Raw genomic sequence first — 18,286 nt, 5'->3', positions numbered from 1 at the left:
GACGATAGCGGCGACGCGCTATGACACTCGTGCCTCAGCACAAACAGATCACTCACTCCCTGCCGAAGCAGCTCACGCGCTACCCTACCGAAGTAGGGACACTCCCCAGCCAATTGGCACTCCCTGGGCTTGTGCTTTTGAAGCGACACACAGTCGCTTTGATAGAGTCTGATTACGGCCACTTGTGGTTTTTTGGGAGGGATTTTAGCAGAGCCCACTGCTAAATCCCACCACGCCCTAGGCAGTTCTCCCTGACTCACAGACAGCTGGGGAGGGGTCGTCAAGCCCTTGGACATGGTCCATGCTGTCCCTGCTGTCCCTGCTGCCCCCATGCTCCAGGTATCTGGCAACCCCAATCCTACCCCCTACGTTTGACAATAGCCAACATCTTTGAGTTTCCCATTGTTCTATTGTTATTGGGTTTCCCACTGACAATTCTATTTTGTAAATAAACCTGTATTCCGAAGTGATTTTTTCCAAATAGACGAAATTATTTTTCATCGTTTTTAAAGAACTTGTGCGAAGGTATGAATGCGAGGTGTATTTCAACAAGAATATTGATGTCTTTAATAAATTTTCATATTTCAATCGGCTCCAAGCGCTCTACTTCGCCAAAATATTGTGATATTTAAAATATATTTTCAATGGCAGGTTTCAACGATTATGATTAAGCCTTCATATTAAATTAATCGATGATTTTGATGCTGGCATCAGAAACATGGCCGCTTACAGCGCACACATAATCATTCTCCTCGCGAACTACTAATAAAATATATATCCAAATAAACATTATGTGTGGTCTCGAATTAGCAATTATTTAATTTATGTGTAGTTTATATTAGGGTGAAGCTATTGCAAAAATTTATAACGGCGACACATATATCTTATACAGATATTTTTGGCAGTGTAGTGACGTCATGCTGCAGAACCTAGCAATTCGGCACCAACATTTCAAAAGGGCGAAACTGCTTTTGTAAACAAGAGCTTCTCACGTCGCTGGTGGCCTAATTTGAGCCCACCCACGCAATCCGACACCACTGATGGAAGTAGTAGATCCTCTTCTTTCATTGCATGGCGCTGGATTGCGTGGGTGGGCACAAATTAGCCCACCAGCGACCTGAGAAGCTATTGTTTTCAAAAGCAGTTTCGCCCTTTTGAAATGTTGGTGCCGAATTATTTAATTTATGTGTGGTTCTATTTCGATTATATTAGGGTGGAGCTATTGCAAAAATCTATAACGGCGACACATATATCTTATATACACGTAAAAAAATAACCTTATATGTTATGGCAAAAAACCATTCGAAAATACTTATACTCTTCATTATGCCACCTAATGAATGATATCAAAAAGCTAATAACATTCATAAGTTAATGAAAAGTATAAGTTTCCGAATGTATGTGACTAATGCGATGTATAAGTTTTTTCTTATACATGTCATTAAGCGCCTGCTTTGGCAAAAAAGTATTAGAAATATTAATAATAATCAACATTAAATTTTTTACGTTTAGGTATTTTTGGCAGTGTAACGTCATGTAGAGTCTTGAGCATTTGTGCTCCCTCGTGCAGCATGAAAAGATTTTTTTTTTCTTTCTTATGCTACGTTTTGACAGGGCAAGTGAGTTGAACAACTCAGTTGAATTCAATTGACTTGCCAAAAGTTGAACATGTTCAACTTTCTTTTCGTTCAAGTGAATTGGTTTAAGTAGAGGCCTGAATAAGAGAAACGCGGATAGAAAATATGACTCTGCCAACACTGCATTCATTCTTCTTCATCAAAGAACAACACATGAAAAGGAAGAAATGGTTTATGTAGATAAAGTCTCACAATCCGCTATTTAACGTGTCCACATAATTAAACAATAGAATCCAATAAACAATGCAATTTCATTTCATAATCTATAAATAACTTGCATATATTATTGCAAACTTATGTAAAATTTGTTTATTTAAAAATGGCATAAAATCGAATTTAGCCGTTTTCAGTATTTGAGCCAACATTTTGGCTGCTTGACAGGTCTCCTGCTCGAGTGGCTGCTGTTTTTTGACGGTTCGATTGGCGGCACATACTTATCCGCGTTTCTCTTATTCAGGCCTCTAGTTTAAGGTGTTTACACGTTCAATTCGCGTTCGATTCAAGCGACTTGCTCAATTCACTTGCCTTGTCTAAATGTAGCATTAATTGGCATTACATCCCCACACTGGGACAGAGCTGCCTCGCAGCTTAGTGTTCATTAAGGTGCAAAGAGGAAAAAATGTAACTTCATCTGCAACCAGCAAGCGCTGTCACGAATTGTCAGATGCAACCAGCACCTTTTTGTGTAAAAGTATTGGTATCCCTCAAAAAGTATGTTGAATGATTTTGTTTTACGAGTACTTTTTCACTTTGAAAAGTTTTCTAGAAAAGCCGGAATGTTGAACTGTTATGAATACGTGTTTTATTTCCGATAGGAAAATCTTTATAAAAATAAGTTTACAAATCCGTAAATCACAAACACTTTTATTGTGCTCAGAAGATTCTACCCGGGATTTAGGTGAAACACTCAAGGAAACAGTTGAGAATCGATGATCAACTGTGATGAAAAGAAGAACAAGTGTCAAAACAAGGAAAAAGAAGCCGTCTTTGCAGGTCTCGTCTCAGGTACGGAGTACAGCAACCAAATTGAGAGCCGAAAATAGTGACCGATACGGAAACGAGTGACGAAACTAAAAGGAAAGCGCTGCGCGGGCGATTAAAATGCTCGCGACCGATAATGATGCTCTAAGCACTTCCACAGTTATTAGCTGCGAAACAAGTTCCAATACTCACGCTTCCACTGGTCTTCCGATGACAATTGACCGCCAGCTAAGGGTTGCGTACTTAGCTGGTAGTGCAGCCTGGGCACTGTTGTCCTTCTGACATCAGCTAGAGTGAGAGGGTGCGTCCTGTGGGGTCTGCCTAGGATGTGGTGGGGTTCGACAGTGGGCTCTGTTGAACTTCTATAAAAAGCTGCATGTGTCCCCAAGCAGGCCCTATCAAAGCGACCGTGTGCCGCTCAAAGCGCACTAGCCTAGTCCTGGTGTTGGGTGGGACTTTAAACAAATTTGACCCGACTGACCGAGCGTCTGTTCACCAAGGAGGTGCGGCTCCAACAGCGTCTGTTCTGGCATCCAGCGGCTGAGCGGAAGCTATACCTAAGATGGCAGCCCCATCCCGGTGGATAGGGAACCTTGGGCCAACAACCTACTTGTAGGGATTGAGAGGGGTATGAGTAAATATAATGACTAAATAATGATGGTGGATCAGGCAGACAACGGTAGCAGAAAATTGCGTTTCGGGACTCGGAATAGAAATAGTATTAACACGCGAGAAACTTTCGGTTATAAAATAACTTTTATTTTAGCGAATACAGAAAACACGCGGACGCGGCTAGGCGAAACTTGTAATTAAAAAATAAACGGTAAAACACTTGTCAGTCGCATCGGTGGGAGATGTATTCTCCATGGGCACCGATGGGCAGGCTGATGACAGTATATGACAGTGTACATACTCAAGACTCCTCCTCACTGCAGACTGCTTCTATGCTGACCTTCCAATCCCAACAACTCACAACACCTTTTGTGCATTAGCGGACCTAACGGCTTTGTGAATATATCCGCCAGCATCTCCTCGGTCGGGCAGTATTGAAGGGTTGTTTGCTTCGTAGCGCACAGCTCGTACATGAAGCGTTGCTTTGTGTCGATGTAATTTGACCGACTACTCTACCTCTCACTCTTCACGAAGGTTAGACAGGACTGTTTGTCCTCCATAACGATTGTAGGTTCAATTTGCTTTTCACTGAAATCCTGCAGCAGCCGCCTCAGCCATATGGCCTCTTGACAGGCCTCGGTGAGCGCCACGTATTCAGCCTCCATGGTTGATAGCGTGACACTTGATTGTCTTCTGCTGGCCCACGAAATAACTCCGCCGGCATACAGGAATACGAATTCCGATGTAGATCTTCTCGTGCCTATATCTCCCGCCCAATAAGAATCGGAGTATCCGATCAAGCCCTGCTTCGTATCTCCTCCTAGCTGTACTGCATAGCATCGCGTTCCCTTCAGATATCGCAGCAAGCGTTTTGCTGCACTCCAGTCGGCTTCAGTAGGCGAGCAGAACTTCCGCCCCAAAATTGCTGTACTTGCAACGATGTCAGGTCTCGCTACAACACCCAGGTAAAGAAGAGCACCTACAAGGCTCCGGTATTTGGTTACGTCATCCATCAGTTTGCTTGAATCCTCTACCTTCAGGTATCCTACGTCCATAGAGGATCTCGCTGGCCTTGCATCCACCATACCGTACCTTTTGATCAGGTTGTCGATGTAAGTGTCTAGGCTAAGCGCACTACGTAACGATCGCTGATATGCTCAACCTCCATGCCAGGAAAATGGCGTACTTGGCCTGAGCTGGTCATTTGAAACTCCTGCTACAAACTCCGGAAAATGTTCGTAATCTCTTCCTCTTCCGATGACGCGATCAGTAGGTCATCCACGTAAACCAACAGGAAAATAGTAATCGTGGCAGTTCGCTTCACATAGAGACACGGATCTGAATCTGCCGCTTTGAATCCGTACTTTGTCAGTATCTCGTTCAGCTTCCGATGCCAGCACCTTGCCGACTGTCGCAGACCATATATGCTGCGTCTGAGCCGACACACCAACTCCTCCTGTTCCTTTGCTTCATATCCAATGGGCTGCTTCATATACACTTCCTCTTCCAGTGTTCCGTAGAGATAGGCGGTTTTAACGTCGAAATGCTGTACGATCAAACCCCTCTTGGTCGCTACCGATAGAAATGTACGAAGTGTGGCATGACAAGTAACTGGTGCAAAGGTTTGCTCAATGTTAATGCCAGATCGTTGGGAAAATCCCTGAGCCACGATTCTTGCTTTGTGCTTCACCACCTCGCCGAACACCCATTTCGAACCCACTGCTTTTCTTGAAGGTGGCAAAGCGACGAGATCCCACGTTCCACACTGCTCGTGCGACTTTATTTCATCGTCCATGGCCTGACGCCATTTTGGGTTCTTCACAGCTTCCTGGAAACTTCCTGGTTCTTCCGTGGCACAAGCAGCTATTCCCACGTCGTAATCTAGCACAAATTCATCGAAATGTCGCGGAACCTTTCCACGCGTCTGTCGGCTGGATCGCCGGACTTCCCCAGTGGCTTCATCCTCTTCATTTGCAGCTTCAAAGTATTCATCAGCATCTGAATTATCGCTTCCTTGATGCTCTTCTTCCTCCTTAAATGGTATCAGCTTAATCTCGCTATCCGCTACATTTCGCTTGCTTGGAACAGATGTCACTACTGGTATCTCAACGGAAGACGTACCATTTCCGAGTTCCAGAAATTTTGCATCCCGGCTGATGGTAATCAGATCCGTTTCTGGATCCAGAAAACGGTAGCCCTTGTGCTCGAGCGAATATCCGTCGAACACTAACTTTTTCGCCTTCCCATCCATTTTATGGCGTTTGACATCCGGAACATGTACGTAGGCTTGGGATCCGAACACCTTCAGATGGCTCATGTCAGGTTTGCGGCCCCACCAAAGCTCGTATGGTGTTTTGATACAGATCTGGAGTGCAAACGATTCTGCAGGTATGTTGCCGTCAACACCGCTTCACCCCAGTAACGCTTGTCGAGACCGGCGTCCAGCAACATACAAGTTGCCATTTCGGTGATGGAACGGTTCTTCCGTTCGGCCACCCCATTCTACTGAGGAGAGTACGCGGATGTGAATTGCGGTTTGATGCCTTCTTCCTTGTAGAATCTGCGAAGATCTCCGTTGTCAAACTCGCCGCCACCGTCGGAGCGAACAACCTTCGGTTTGCGACCGAAAACATTTGCAGTCCAGTGAATGTAATCCTTTAGGTTTTGTGCGGCTTCGTTCTTATTGCGCAGGAGATACGTCACAGTGAATCATTACGTATTACGTACCGATTCCAACTCGGCGTCGTGTGCTTAATCGGGCCACACAAATCTGTGTGCACGATATCCAAGACGGCCGAAGACTTTCGGTCAGTCACAGGAGGAAAGGGGGAACGAGCAGATTTTCACTCCAAGCAACATTCACATATTAATTTTAAGCTACAGTCGCTTACCTTCATGTCGCTTGCTAGATGTTCTTTGTTAATTCGCTCGATGGCAGCCCAATCATGGTGACTCAACCGGCGACGATTCACCACATAACAGATGATACTAACTTCCACACCGACCACCTACTGCCACAATTTCACCCGCAGCATCAACCACTCGGCAACTCGTGTCATCAAAACACACCGTCAGCTGCTTTTGAGCCAGCTTGCCGACGGAAATCAGACTCGTTGACAGCTCCGGCACGTACTTGACGTCCGACATAGTGATACGAACCGGTTTGTTGTCAGCATCCATGCCAATCAGCACTCCGCTTCCTACGCCCTTAATCTGGGTCTTCTTGCCATCGGCCACTGTGATCCAGCCACCTGGAAATTCCCGCAGCTCATTAAAAAATGACCTATCGTTGGTCATGTGGGCACTAGCCCCGCTGTCGATCACCCACGATGAACACTTTTCTCCGACAGTAAACGCGACACTACGATTTTCACTGTGCGCTGCTTTGGCACCTTCGTTTTTCGGCTCGCATTTCGAACATTCGCCTTCTTTCTTAGAGGCCTGCAACTTCCTACAATTCCGGCGCAAATGGCCAGGCTTCTTGCAATGATGGCATACTCGGGTTTCCTTATTCTTGCTCGTTTTCGCTTCAGCCGTTCGCATTGCCTTTTCGGATTTCACCCTCACATCCCCTCGCTCGAGCCGACGATGGTATTCGTCCATTAGTCTTGACTTCACTACATCCATTGATATCTCGTCATCCGACCTTGAATCCAGCGCCGAAACGATGCTGTCAAACGACGGAGGCAAACTGCGGAGCATCATGCAAATTTGCGTGTCCTTGTCAAGGTCGGTCCCGGCAGCAGTGAGGCGGTCGAGCGTGTCGTCTATCACCATCAAATGTTGCTCCAGATCGCCGTTCTCCGGGAGATTTATCGAGTTTCTTCAGCAGACTTACCCGGGCAGATCTTGATGTTTTCTGGTGATAGCTTTTTAGTGCGGAGAACACATCCTTGGCGTTTGTTTTCTCCTTGACTAGCGACAATTGGCTGTGTTCCAACAACAGCACCAGTGTTGCTCGCGCCTTTCGATCGGCTGCTTTCCATTCGTCGAAATCATCATCATCTTGATCAGGGTAATTATCTTCAATGACGTGCCACAGGTCCTCTCTGCACAACAACATTTCCATCCGCACACTCCACGTTTGCCAATTTGTCCCGTTTAGTTTCGGGATTAGAAACTTAGCATCACTCATTGTTTTTGTTTCGATATATCGTTCAACGTCCACTTTCTTTGCTCTTTCGCGGTTAACTTAACCTCACTCCAACAGCAAACAGTTCACACGGAGCGGAAAATACTCTGGCACCGAATTCTACGTCGGCTCTCTCGACCGGAAAACTATTCACACTATTTTCACTCCGCCCCGCAACTGGGACCATAACCTGATGGCGGATCAGGCAGACAACGGCAGCAGAAAATTGCGTTTCGGGACTCGGAATAGAAATAGTATTAACACGCGAGAAACTTTCGGTTATACAATAACTTTTATTTTAGCGAATACAGAAAACACGCGGACGCGGCTAGGCGAAACTTGTAATAAAAAATAAACGGTAAAACACTTGTCAGTTGCATCGATGGGAGATGTATTCTCCATGGGCACCGAGGGGCACACTGATGAGGAGCAGTATGACAGTGTACACACTCAACAAATAAGAGGGCATATAGTCATGAGCACTAGATGCGATAGGTGACAATTCAACGAAGTGAGCATTCCAGGGATCTGCCAATACATCATAAGTTAAATCCTAGGATAGGATGTGCCAAGTAGTCAGTAAAAATCGTACCGATTTGCTGTCACAATCGTACCGGTTGCTGATTGGTTGAAAATGACAATCGATTACTTCGATTGGTGGCAGCGCGTTTTTCGTAGGGCAGCATGTTGTTAGTTTGGCCGTGTTGCAGGTTTGTAAAGTTGATATTAAGCAAAATACGTAAATGTTTGAGTTCCAATTTTTTGGTAAAAAATAAATTTATATTGAACTGCAAACGCCATATAAATTATTCTCAAGAGTTGTAAAGGTTTTAAACTGTTGATTTTAATCATTATCATTCCTCTTTCCGTCATTTTCGATCTCAAAATCATTTTTTCAGCAGCGAAAAATTCTCACTGTTAGTCTTTCGCTTCTCTTACATAAATAATGGATGGAACGAGAAGAAAAACATCATGTTTTGATTCATGATATTTGGAAGATTTTGTACCAAATTAGTTTGGCTGCACTGGCGACCACCTCGTCAGAGCAATCGACTAAAAAACAACAAGGCAGTCTCAATTGAGTTGTCACATCCTATCCTAGCTTAAATCTATGTTTGATAAGAAAATTATTTTGAGCTTTTTAGTGGAATGTTTTCACCTGTCATAAGACGAGTTTAAACAATCCCATTGAATTCCACCACTTAATTGTATCTTGACAGATACGTATTTCGACCTCAACAGTAAGGCCGTCTTCAGTGTCTCGTACTTGACTCGACTCAAGTACGAGACACTGAAGACGGCCTTACTGTTGAGGTCGAAATACGTATCTGTCAAGATACAATTAAGTGGTGGAATTCAATGGGATTGTTTAAACTCGTCTTATGACAGGTTAAATCTATGGATTTTTGCCAATAAATATGTGTGGATTTTTAGTAGTGTAATGAATTCGGTCCTCGTCGAATGAACTTTTTTGACAGTTCAGTAGTACTTTCTACTGACTCCGACAAGGATCGAGTTCGTGATTGGTTGGCCGCTCCCGAGTCCAACGCGAAGTACTACTAATCAGTCATCAGTTTGAGGTTAGATACAGACGCTGCAGAACCTAATACGAGACCACACATAAAGTTTATTTGGATATATATTTTATAAGTAGTTCGCATGGAGAATGGTTATGTGTACGCTGATATACATCATAAGCTAAATCTATGGATTTTTGCCAATAAATATGTGTGGATTTTTAGTAGTGTACTAAATATGGTTTGCTTGATTTTTATCAAGCAAACCATATTTAGTAACGTCATGTAGAGTCTTGAGCATTTGTGCTCCCTCATGCAGCATGAAAAAAAAATTCGAAGAGTGGAAAATGTTTGACAGTCAAGCAACTGCAAAATAATTTTGCTTATGTGATTGATTCCAAAATATCCTTCTACAGTAGACGTTCGATAACTGCAAGTCATTTAACTGAAATGCTTTTTAACTGCAATTCGATAGTTGCAACAGTTTTGCAGTTATCGGACCGCTAAACTTCAAACTGATGTCAGACTCAATGACAGCTGCATTGCGCTGCACATTTAGATGCACTTTTATTGCATCCGACGTCGATTGACAACCGTTTGACGTCTAGAATGCGTTGCAGTTATCGAACGGCATTCGTTAACTGAAAAGTAAACATTTTGCAGTTATCGAACGGCTACTGTACTTGCTTGACAACAAAATATCGCCTCTTTCATGCAGTCCTACGTCAAATATCTAACAAAATGAAAGGGGGGGAGGGGGGTTAAAAAAAACGCTAAAAAATCTTACGTAAATAATGTACGAACCCTTACGACGTTTCATGTGTCAAACGGAAAAAGTTTTGAAAAAATGGAAAAATGTCAACAATAACATCCACCTACAACTTTTGCTAATAATTTTACGATTTTTCACTGGAAAATTAGTTTCTAGAGTGCATTTTGTGGTCTCTGAGCGTTAATCAAGCAGTGTTGAATCCGGTGCCAGTGTCGAATTAATGATTCTGTTGCGGTGCAGCTCAGCAAAAACTCAAATCGCGAAACAATGGCAGCCGGAATCAAATACATCATCCAGAAGGAAGTTTTCGATGCTCTGGAGGAACGGATTCTCTCGGTGTGCAATGTGAGCAAGCTGCTGAAGAAGAAAAAGACTTCATACCTGTGCGTGATCGCGACCACTAAGCCCCGGATCGTGGTTTCGATCTGCCAGGTGAAACAGTACGATAAGGGTGTGTGGAAGAAGAAACGGACGTGGGCGATTGAGGAGGTGAAGGGGTTGGACGGTCGCAATGAATCATCCGAGACGCACGAGTTTGATTTGTGTCTGGAGAAGGTCTACCGCTGGTTTGCGGCGAATCTCCACGAACGGCAAAACTTCATCACGGTGCTGTGGAAGCAGTTGCAGAAACATGTTCCGTCGGAAGGACGTCCGGTGTTCAAGAATATTCCCAAGGCTTGGTTGGCTGAACGTTCGCCGGAAAAGGTCACGATTGGTGGAAAGTTTGCCACGATGAGTGTTCAGGACGGGGGTGAGGAAGACGATGATTTGGACGATATGGTTGAGAGTGAGGATTTCCACGCCCTGACGGAGAAAGAAGAGACCAATTTGAACAAGTTGATCGGCGAGTGTGACTATGCAATAAGCAATGCGGAACAGTTCATGGAACATCTCGGGCGAAATTTGCAAGAACTTGATGGTGCAAACATTCAGAGTGTACTGGCCTCTGAGAAACAAGTGGAGGCACTGATGGAACAAATTGAGTCGGCTATATCAGAAGCTGAGAAAGTGGAAAAACGGCTGGACGACTACGACGAGATACTTTGTCATATTCGTGAAAGCATGGAAAAAATGGGCGAGAAAAATCAGATGATAGAAATCGCTAATACAAACAATGTAAAACTACTGCAAGAGTTGGAGAAAGTAGTCTTCCAGTTGGATCTTCCGCATGTACATCAAATAGCACTGACTGATACAGATTTGACACCCAAAGGCCTGCCCGCGGCGATTGCAGCCGGTAAAGCGTTACAAACGGCCATGAATAGTGATATTGATCCGGCATTGCTCCGACTCACGGCCGTTCAGGATCAGCGCAAACGGTTCGAGAAGTGGAAAGCCAAGTTTTCACAGACGGTCAGTCGGCATTTGAACAATTTGTTCATTCATTTGGGCAATTTGGGAGATTCGCAGAGTCAACATTCGGGCGATCTGAACCTCCCGAAGCACAATTCGGTGCACAAGGAGTTGTCGGCATATGCGGATTTGATGCACTGGATGAAGGCCATGGATCGCAAGGCATATGACGCGTTGATAAAAGTTTACACCAGTTCGTTGAGCAAGGTCTACGATCGAGACATCAAGTTGTTCTTCGAGACAGCCAAGCAGTTAATTTCGGAGCGGAGATTCGGTTCGAGAGAAGACTTGAACAGCAGTTCGATGAGCAATAAACTGAAGCTGGGTCAACAAAGCAGCAAACAGCCGACGCAGCCGTACGGAATTTTGGGAGTCAACAGAGAGCTATGGAGTGTCGGTGCCGAACCTGCCGAGCGTCAAAGGTTTGATTCTATATTAGAAAAAGTGCTGGCCGAGTTGGAACCTGTAGCCCTTAGTGAGCAGCACTTTTGCATAGCCTTCTTTCAGTTGGACGTGATCAGTCCGACTGGGAAAAATACTCAGACTACGTTAGACATGGCGGTCGCTCTGCAGGACAAAGAGCGGGACGAACGGGACACGGCAGTGATGATTCCCCAGAAGCGGTTGGACAGGCAAATCAACGAAGAAGTGCGACGGATGATGGGAGAGCTGTTTAGTAACTTGGAGCAAGAATTAAACAGCTTCATTTTGAGCTTTGAAAAGTTGGACAGCTAGTAAGTATAATATTTAACTTTAAAGTTATGACAGAAATGAATTGTGATTTGTAATGAAAATCCTCTGCCCACAAAAACCTTTCTTAGTGTAACAAAATTACTTATTTTTCAGTTATTCACTTTATGTGCTTGTCCGTTTGACGCAACATGTAATGTCCGCCCAAGATGCACAGTCGTTCCTGAGTATGACTTTTGCCTCGGCACTGATCCACGTCAAACGAAACTTTGACAAGTTTATGAAACTGCAATTGCAATCCATCCAGGAAGCCAAAGTACCAAAGCGCTCCAAATGCGGATTACTTCCTTACGTGGAGAATTTCGAAGAGTTCGCAGTAACGGCGGAAGCAATCTTCAAGAAAACCGAACGACGGAATGACATGGACAAGTGGTACCTCAAGCTAGTGGAAGCAATTTTTGAATATATCCCAGCGCACGCAATGGATCACGCCAAAACACCCCACCAGGTGGTTAAAATGGAAAACTATCATAGGATGCACTCGCTTTTGTCCCAGTTGAAGGTTGGTGTTCTGGAACAGCTGAAAAAGGATGCGAAGGTGCGCTACAATGACGCCCTGAAGGCATACGTGACGAAGTATTTCGGACGACCACTGGAAAAGTTGAATGTAGGTATTTTGAAACTAAAATTGAAAAGCAAACAAGTTATGTTTTTTTTAAATTGCAGCAATTTTTCGAAGGCGTTCAGCAGAAAGTTCAGCAAGGTGTGAAGGAAACCGAAATCAGCTACCAAATGGCCTACTCAAAGCAAGAATTGCGTAAAGTGATCTCTCAGTATCCGGCTCGGGAAGTAAAGAAAGGCCTAGAGCACCTATACAAGAAGGTGGAGAAACATCTCTGCGAGGAGGAAAATCTGCTTCAGGTCGTGTGGCGTGCTATGCAAGAAGAGTTCATCGCCCAGTACAATTCACTAGAACTGTGGATTCAGCGATGCTACGCGGGTGCAATGATAACACTCGACTTTACTATCAAGGACATATTGGACTTTTTCTCGGAGATTGCACGTTCGCACTAGACTCAAAAATGGTGTCCTTGTCCAAAGCATAGCTTTGCTTATTATAATTTTAAATTTTGCAAATATGTTGCTGGAACGAGTTAATTTAGGTCAGAGAAGCGGGTGCGAGTTGACGCATTCTCTCTTTTGATTTTTAATTGGGTGAGAATCGTCAAAATACACAATTCGCACGTCACTCTACTGATAGAATAAACGCGAAGACTCTGTCATTCTTGCGTATAAAAATAAGAATCAGAGCCGATATTCCAAATTTACGAATGACTTATCACGGTAAAGTTGACAACTAATTAATAATTTACTTATTACCTTTTATCTTTGTTTCTTCTTGTTGCACTGTTTTCTCAAATTGTTAATATATTTACACGTTCTTTTAGGATCTAGAAGAGTGCAAACAAAGTCATGTTGTAAGTAATCGAACAAACATAATAAAAGCTTCCTAGTTCAAGCCGGGAATGTCGCAAAAACTATATCAATTTTGTCGCTTATTAACGGAACCCAAGAACACTTACACTCTCTAATAGTATTTGGACGTCATCCTCTAAACTATTTATAGCATTCCATCCTTTGTTTTTATTTTGTTGTTTTAGAAACCTTGAAAAAGGAGCTCGTTCTTGGTACTGGAAAGGTTTAGGCTGACCACGAATTTAACAAAATCCTTCAATAGACCGTATTCGCCGCATATCTTAATAACGGCTGTTTTCTCTTATTTCTTCGGATAAATAACTGAAATAACTTGCATCATATGTTATACATATTCTCGACCACAATCAAAATTACTTCTATATTTAATACAAATGCCCCCAACAGTCATTGTTATGCAGAACAACGTCTGATTGTGTGTTAATATGAACGTTTTCTAAACTCTCGAATTCGGTACCTAACGCCTATGAAATCCAGAGAAATACCTTTCAGAGGGTGACGCCAGATGCAAGAAGAGAGTGTACACAAGTTGTATATAACGAATAAATAAAGAAGCCTATTTAAGCATAACAAAGTATATTTATGTTTCTAATAAACAGGCCCATCATCCAAATTATCATCCTCCTCATTGTACCCCTCCCCGTTGTCAAAGTAGTTGTTCCCGTAATCATTCTCGTCGTCCATCTCCTCGTCGGCAACCTCCTCTTCCTGCTCTTCATCCTTGTCGTCCTCCGAATCACTGGCTTTCTCTTTCTTAACGTCCGTGTCGTCCAGAAAGGACTCTTTCTGTTCCAACTCACTAAGTTTGGCGTTTATGTCTACAACTTTGGGCTTCTTGGTTCCCTTTGAAGTTCCATTAGCAGTCGCTTTTGTCCGCTTGAACGTCGGTTTTAGTTCCGCCGGCATCATACTCCATATGAAGTCGCCTTCATACTTCCGCTTGGGATCGTTTTCAATTACATTCTAAAACATGATCAACATTTCTTAGCAATTCCGTTCCCCATCCAGAACAAATCTGTTGCAACTTACAATGACCTTATCGGAGTACCGCTGCACGGGACCTTTCGAACTTTTCACAGTTGTGTAGTACGGAGATTCTCGTAGGTACGAAATGAAGTCCTCTTTCCAAAGAATTTTATAATCCCGGTCAGCGTTGGACTGCGAAAGAAATTACTTTTGCCTGATCTCGCCAATTTATACAAATTGATGTCACTTACCTCCAGTGGAACCGGTTTCGATTGTAGAATTGGATACAGTGGGGGAGGTGCAGCGGATGAAACAGCCTGCATCTCATTTCTGGTAACACCCATGGATTGGAGTTGTTCCTGCGTTAGAGAGCCGGTAGCCTTTCCTCGACCACGTCCTGCCATTTTGTGGTTTGTTTATCTTCACACCAAAAATTTAGTCTCAGTTTTAAACTAATAAATAATGTGCTCGATTATTTTTCAAACTACATTACGCCAAGCAACTTATTTAAACCTGAGAACACTAAAAATTTTAAACTACAGATTGGAAATGCCGACCAACATGCGAGTGGTGAAAAATGTAAACAAATTTGATGGACATACGCACACACACTGCACACAAACGCTCAAAAGTGTGACCGTGCCTAAAGTGGGGTTTGCTTGCGTCATAATACACTGAGTTAAAAGCTCCACTATTTTCTGCATGACTGGACTATAAAAGCTAATTCAAAACGATACCGAACTATAACAGAAATGCTTTACGTACTACGTTGTTCCCTCCGTTCCGATGAAAGTACAGTAGTCGTTCGATAACTGCAAAATGTTTACTTTTCAGTTAACGAATGCCATTTGATAACTGCAACGCATTCTAGACGTCAAACGATTGTCAATCACTCACAAAAAAACTCCGCATTATATTCATGAGTTTACACATGGATTTTTGCAATGGGGGTAGCGAAATGGATTTAATATTTTTGACACATATAATCCATGCGTCCACATGCATTGCATGAGTGTTCTGACATACTATTCATGTGGGTCATAGTATCCATGTGTGAATTTGTATGCAATTCAGTATGTGCCGATGCATGATATGTATATTTCAAAATACATGGATTTTTGCCATAAAGTATGTGTCGATTTTCCTGAGTGATCGACGTCAGATGTAATAAAAGTACATCTAAATGTGCAGCGCAATGCAGCTGTCATTGAGTCTGACATCAGTTTGAAGTTTAGCGGTCCGATAACTGCAAAACTGTTGCAACTATCGAATTGCAGTTCATGAGTATACTACACGTAAAAAAATAACTATATTTATGTTATGGCAAAAAACCATTCGAAAATACTTATACTCTTCATTATGCCACCTTATGAATGATCCCATATCAAAAAGCTAATAACATTCATAAGTTAATGAAAAGTATAAGTTTCCGAATGTAGGTGACTAATGCGATGTATAAGTTTTTTCTTATATATGTCATTAAGCGCCTGCTTTGGCAAAAAAGTATTAGAAATATTAATAATAAACAACATTAATTTTTTTTTACGTGTATGAGTATATTATGAGCACAGATAAACAGACGTCTCACTTAACACATGTTTTATCGTTCAAAAGATATTTTAGTTACTAGATAAAGATTGTCGCTGTCGTCGCTGTCCGGAACATCTTTTGCTGGCGAGGATAGGGGAGCTAAATGTCAAAGAAGGAAAATCCATACGATTTGACAGGTATGTACCACACATGTTTCGGACAGCAGAACAAAGGGAACAGTAGCGACAATCTTTATCTAGTAACTAAAATATCTTTTCATCGTTCACCTTTTAAACGATTGATTTAATTTTTTGTAGGTGGTCAATCGGCCACCGATGGCGCTTCCATCGATTTTGCTTGTGTTTGACGTTTGCACACTACCGCCATCGGTTTGCCGCTTGACCACACACCGTGATTTTAGCATTGGGTGACAATGTTTTCGTGACGATGATTTTCATTACATTTCGTTCTAAGTGAGACGTCTGTTTCTCTGTGTTAAGAGTTATAACGTCCCGCATAAATCCAAATGATAGCTGAACTGTTATTAGAACGGTATCCGCGAGCGGTAATGGCCGCCAGCTTGCATGCGGGTTAGTCTCTGATTTGACGTTTGGGGAGGTCAACTGCCCCCACCGCTCCGAGCATTCTGACCAATGTCGCACATAAGAAGGAGCTGATTCAGTGAATTCAAGCCTTCTTATTTATGTACCACATTGATCAAAATGCTCGAATAGTGGGTGCAGTTGATCTTGAGAAACGTCAAATCAGAGACTAACCCGCAGGCAAGCTGGCGGCCATTACCGCTCGCGGAAAACTGGATAAGAAGGCGTGAATTCGCTTCATCAGCACCTTCTTATATGCCACATTGGTCAGAATGCTCGGAGCGGTGGGTGTAGTTGATCTCCACCAGAGTGAATGTAAATAAGAGTGGCGACACTGTCAGAATTGGAACAGAATTCACCTGTCATTCCCATACAAAATCGTGTTCCAAACGAGCAGGAGACCTGTCAAATGCGGCACATGTCGCCACTCTTAATTACATTCACTCTGATCTCCACAAATGTGAAATCAGAGACTCACCCGCAGGCAAGCTGGCGGCCATTAGAGCAAGATTACCGTGCGCGAGTATTAGCCGTTTGCCAGCGCTGTATCATTACTTGACACTTTACTGGTCGCTACTAAACGCGCTGCTATTGGCAATTAAAAGTGAGGTTAGGTTTCGAAAAATTTCAAAACTGGAATCAAAATTTATTTATTTATTTATTTAATCAGACTAAGGCCGAAGTGGCCTGTGCGGTATATAAGAGTATTCTCCATTCGGCTCGGTCCATGGCTACACGTCGCCAACCACGCAGTCTACGGAGGGTCCGCAGGTCATCTTCCACCTGATCGATCCACCTTGCCCGCTGCGCACCTCGCCTTCTTGTGCCCGTCGGATCGTTGTCGAGAACCATTTTCACCGGGTTACTGTCCGACATTCTGGCTACGTGCCCGGCCCATCGCAGTCGTCCGATTTTCGCGGTGTGAACGATGGATGGTTCTCCCAACAGCTGATGCAATTCGTGGTTCATTCGCCTCCTCCACGTACCGTCCGCCATCTGCACCCCACCATAGATGGTACGCAGCACTTTCCTTTCGAAAACTCCAAGTGCGCGTTGGTCCTCCACGAGCATCGTCCAGGTCTCGTGTCCGTAGAGGACTACCGGTCTAATTAGCGTTTTGTAGATTGTCAGTTTGGTACGGCGGCGAACTCTATTCGATCGGAGCGTCTTGCGGAGTCCAAAGTACGTACGATTTCCAGCCACTATGCGTCTCCGAATTTCTCTGCTGGTGTCATTTTCGGCAGTCACCAGTGAGCCCAAGTACACAAATTCTTCTACCACCTCGATTTCGTCACCACCGATGCAAACTCGCGGTGGGTGGCTCACATTGTCTTCTCTTGAACCTCTTCCTATCATGTACTTCGTCTTCGACGTGTTGATGACTAGTCCGATCCGCTTAGCTTCCCTCTTCAGTCTGATGTAGGCTTCCTCCATCCTCTCAAAGTTACGTGCCATAATATCTATGTCGTCGGCGAAACCAAATAGCTGGACGGACTTATTGAAAATTGTACCACTCGTGTTAATCCCTGCTCTTCGTATTACCCCTTCCAAAGCGATGTTGAATAGCAAACACGAAAGACCATCACCTTGCCGTAACCCTCTGCGGGTTTCGAAGGGACTCGAGAATGCCCCTGAAACTCGAACTACGCACATCACCCGATCCATCGTCGCTTTGATCAACCGTGTCAGTTTATCCGGAAAACCGTGTTCGTGCATTAGCTGCCATAACTGGTCCCGATCGATTGTATCGTATGCGGCTTTGAAGTCGATAAATAGATGATGTGTGGGCACGTTGCATTCGCGGCATTTCTGCAGTACTTGGCGAATGGCGAACACCTGGTCCGTGGTGAAGCGTTCGCCCATAAAACCCGCCTGGTACTGCCCCACGAACTCCTTTGCAATTGGAGCTAGTCGAAGGCATACAAATTTGGGAGAATACCTTGTAGGCGGCGTTCAGCAATGTGATTGCGCGGTAGTTGCTACAATCCAGCTTATCGTCC

At 43.7% G+C, this 18,286-nt stretch overlaps 3 protein-coding genes across 3 annotated transcripts; 1 reads left to right on the top strand and 2 right to left on the bottom strand.

Moving 5' to 3' along the window:
* Positions 1 to 3,742: 3,742 nt before the first annotated feature.
* On the bottom strand, positions 3,743 to 4,315 carry LOC134223071 (uncharacterized). The gene has a single exon (XM_062702206.1). It carries the CDS (start codon positions 4,313 to 4,315, stop codon positions 3,743 to 3,745), a length of 573 nt encoding a protein of 190 aa, XP_062558190.1.
* Positions 4,316 to 9,704: 5,389 nt separating this feature from the next.
* LOC134227178 (exocyst complex component 1) lies at positions 9,705 to 13,235 on the top strand. Its single transcript, XM_062708494.1, has 3 exons — positions 9,705 to 11,738; positions 11,851 to 12,361; positions 12,421 to 13,235. Exons 1-3 carry the CDS (start codon positions 9,919 to 9,921, stop codon positions 12,766 to 12,768), a joined length of 2,679 nt encoding a protein of 892 aa, XP_062564478.1. The 5' UTR covers positions 9,705 to 9,918; the 3' UTR covers positions 12,769 to 13,235.
* A 512-nt stretch (positions 13,236 to 13,747) lies between these two features.
* On the bottom strand, positions 13,748 to 14,745 carry LOC134227179 (DNA-directed RNA polymerase III subunit RPC7-like). The gene is made up of 3 exons (XM_062708495.1): positions 14,406 to 14,745; positions 14,218 to 14,346; positions 13,748 to 14,151 (listed from the first exon to the last, which is right to left on the bottom strand). The coding sequence occupies exons 1-3, from the start codon at positions 14,556 to 14,558 to the stop codon at positions 13,777 to 13,779; spliced, it is 657 nt and encodes a 218-aa protein (XP_062564479.1). The 5' UTR covers positions 14,559 to 14,745; the 3' UTR covers positions 13,748 to 13,776.
* Positions 14,746 to 18,286: the final 3,541 nt, after the last annotated feature.

Source organism: Armigeres subalbatus, chromosome 3 (assembly GCF_024139115.2).
Source record: "Armigeres subalbatus isolate Guangzhou_Male chromosome 3, GZ_Asu_2, whole genome shotgun sequence".
In the NCBI taxonomy this organism is placed as follows: Eukaryota; Metazoa; Arthropoda; class Insecta; order Diptera; family Culicidae; genus Armigeres; species Armigeres subalbatus.
The sequence above is the reverse complement of the archived record's forward strand: the minus strand, read 5'-3'. Positions and strand labels throughout refer to the sequence as shown.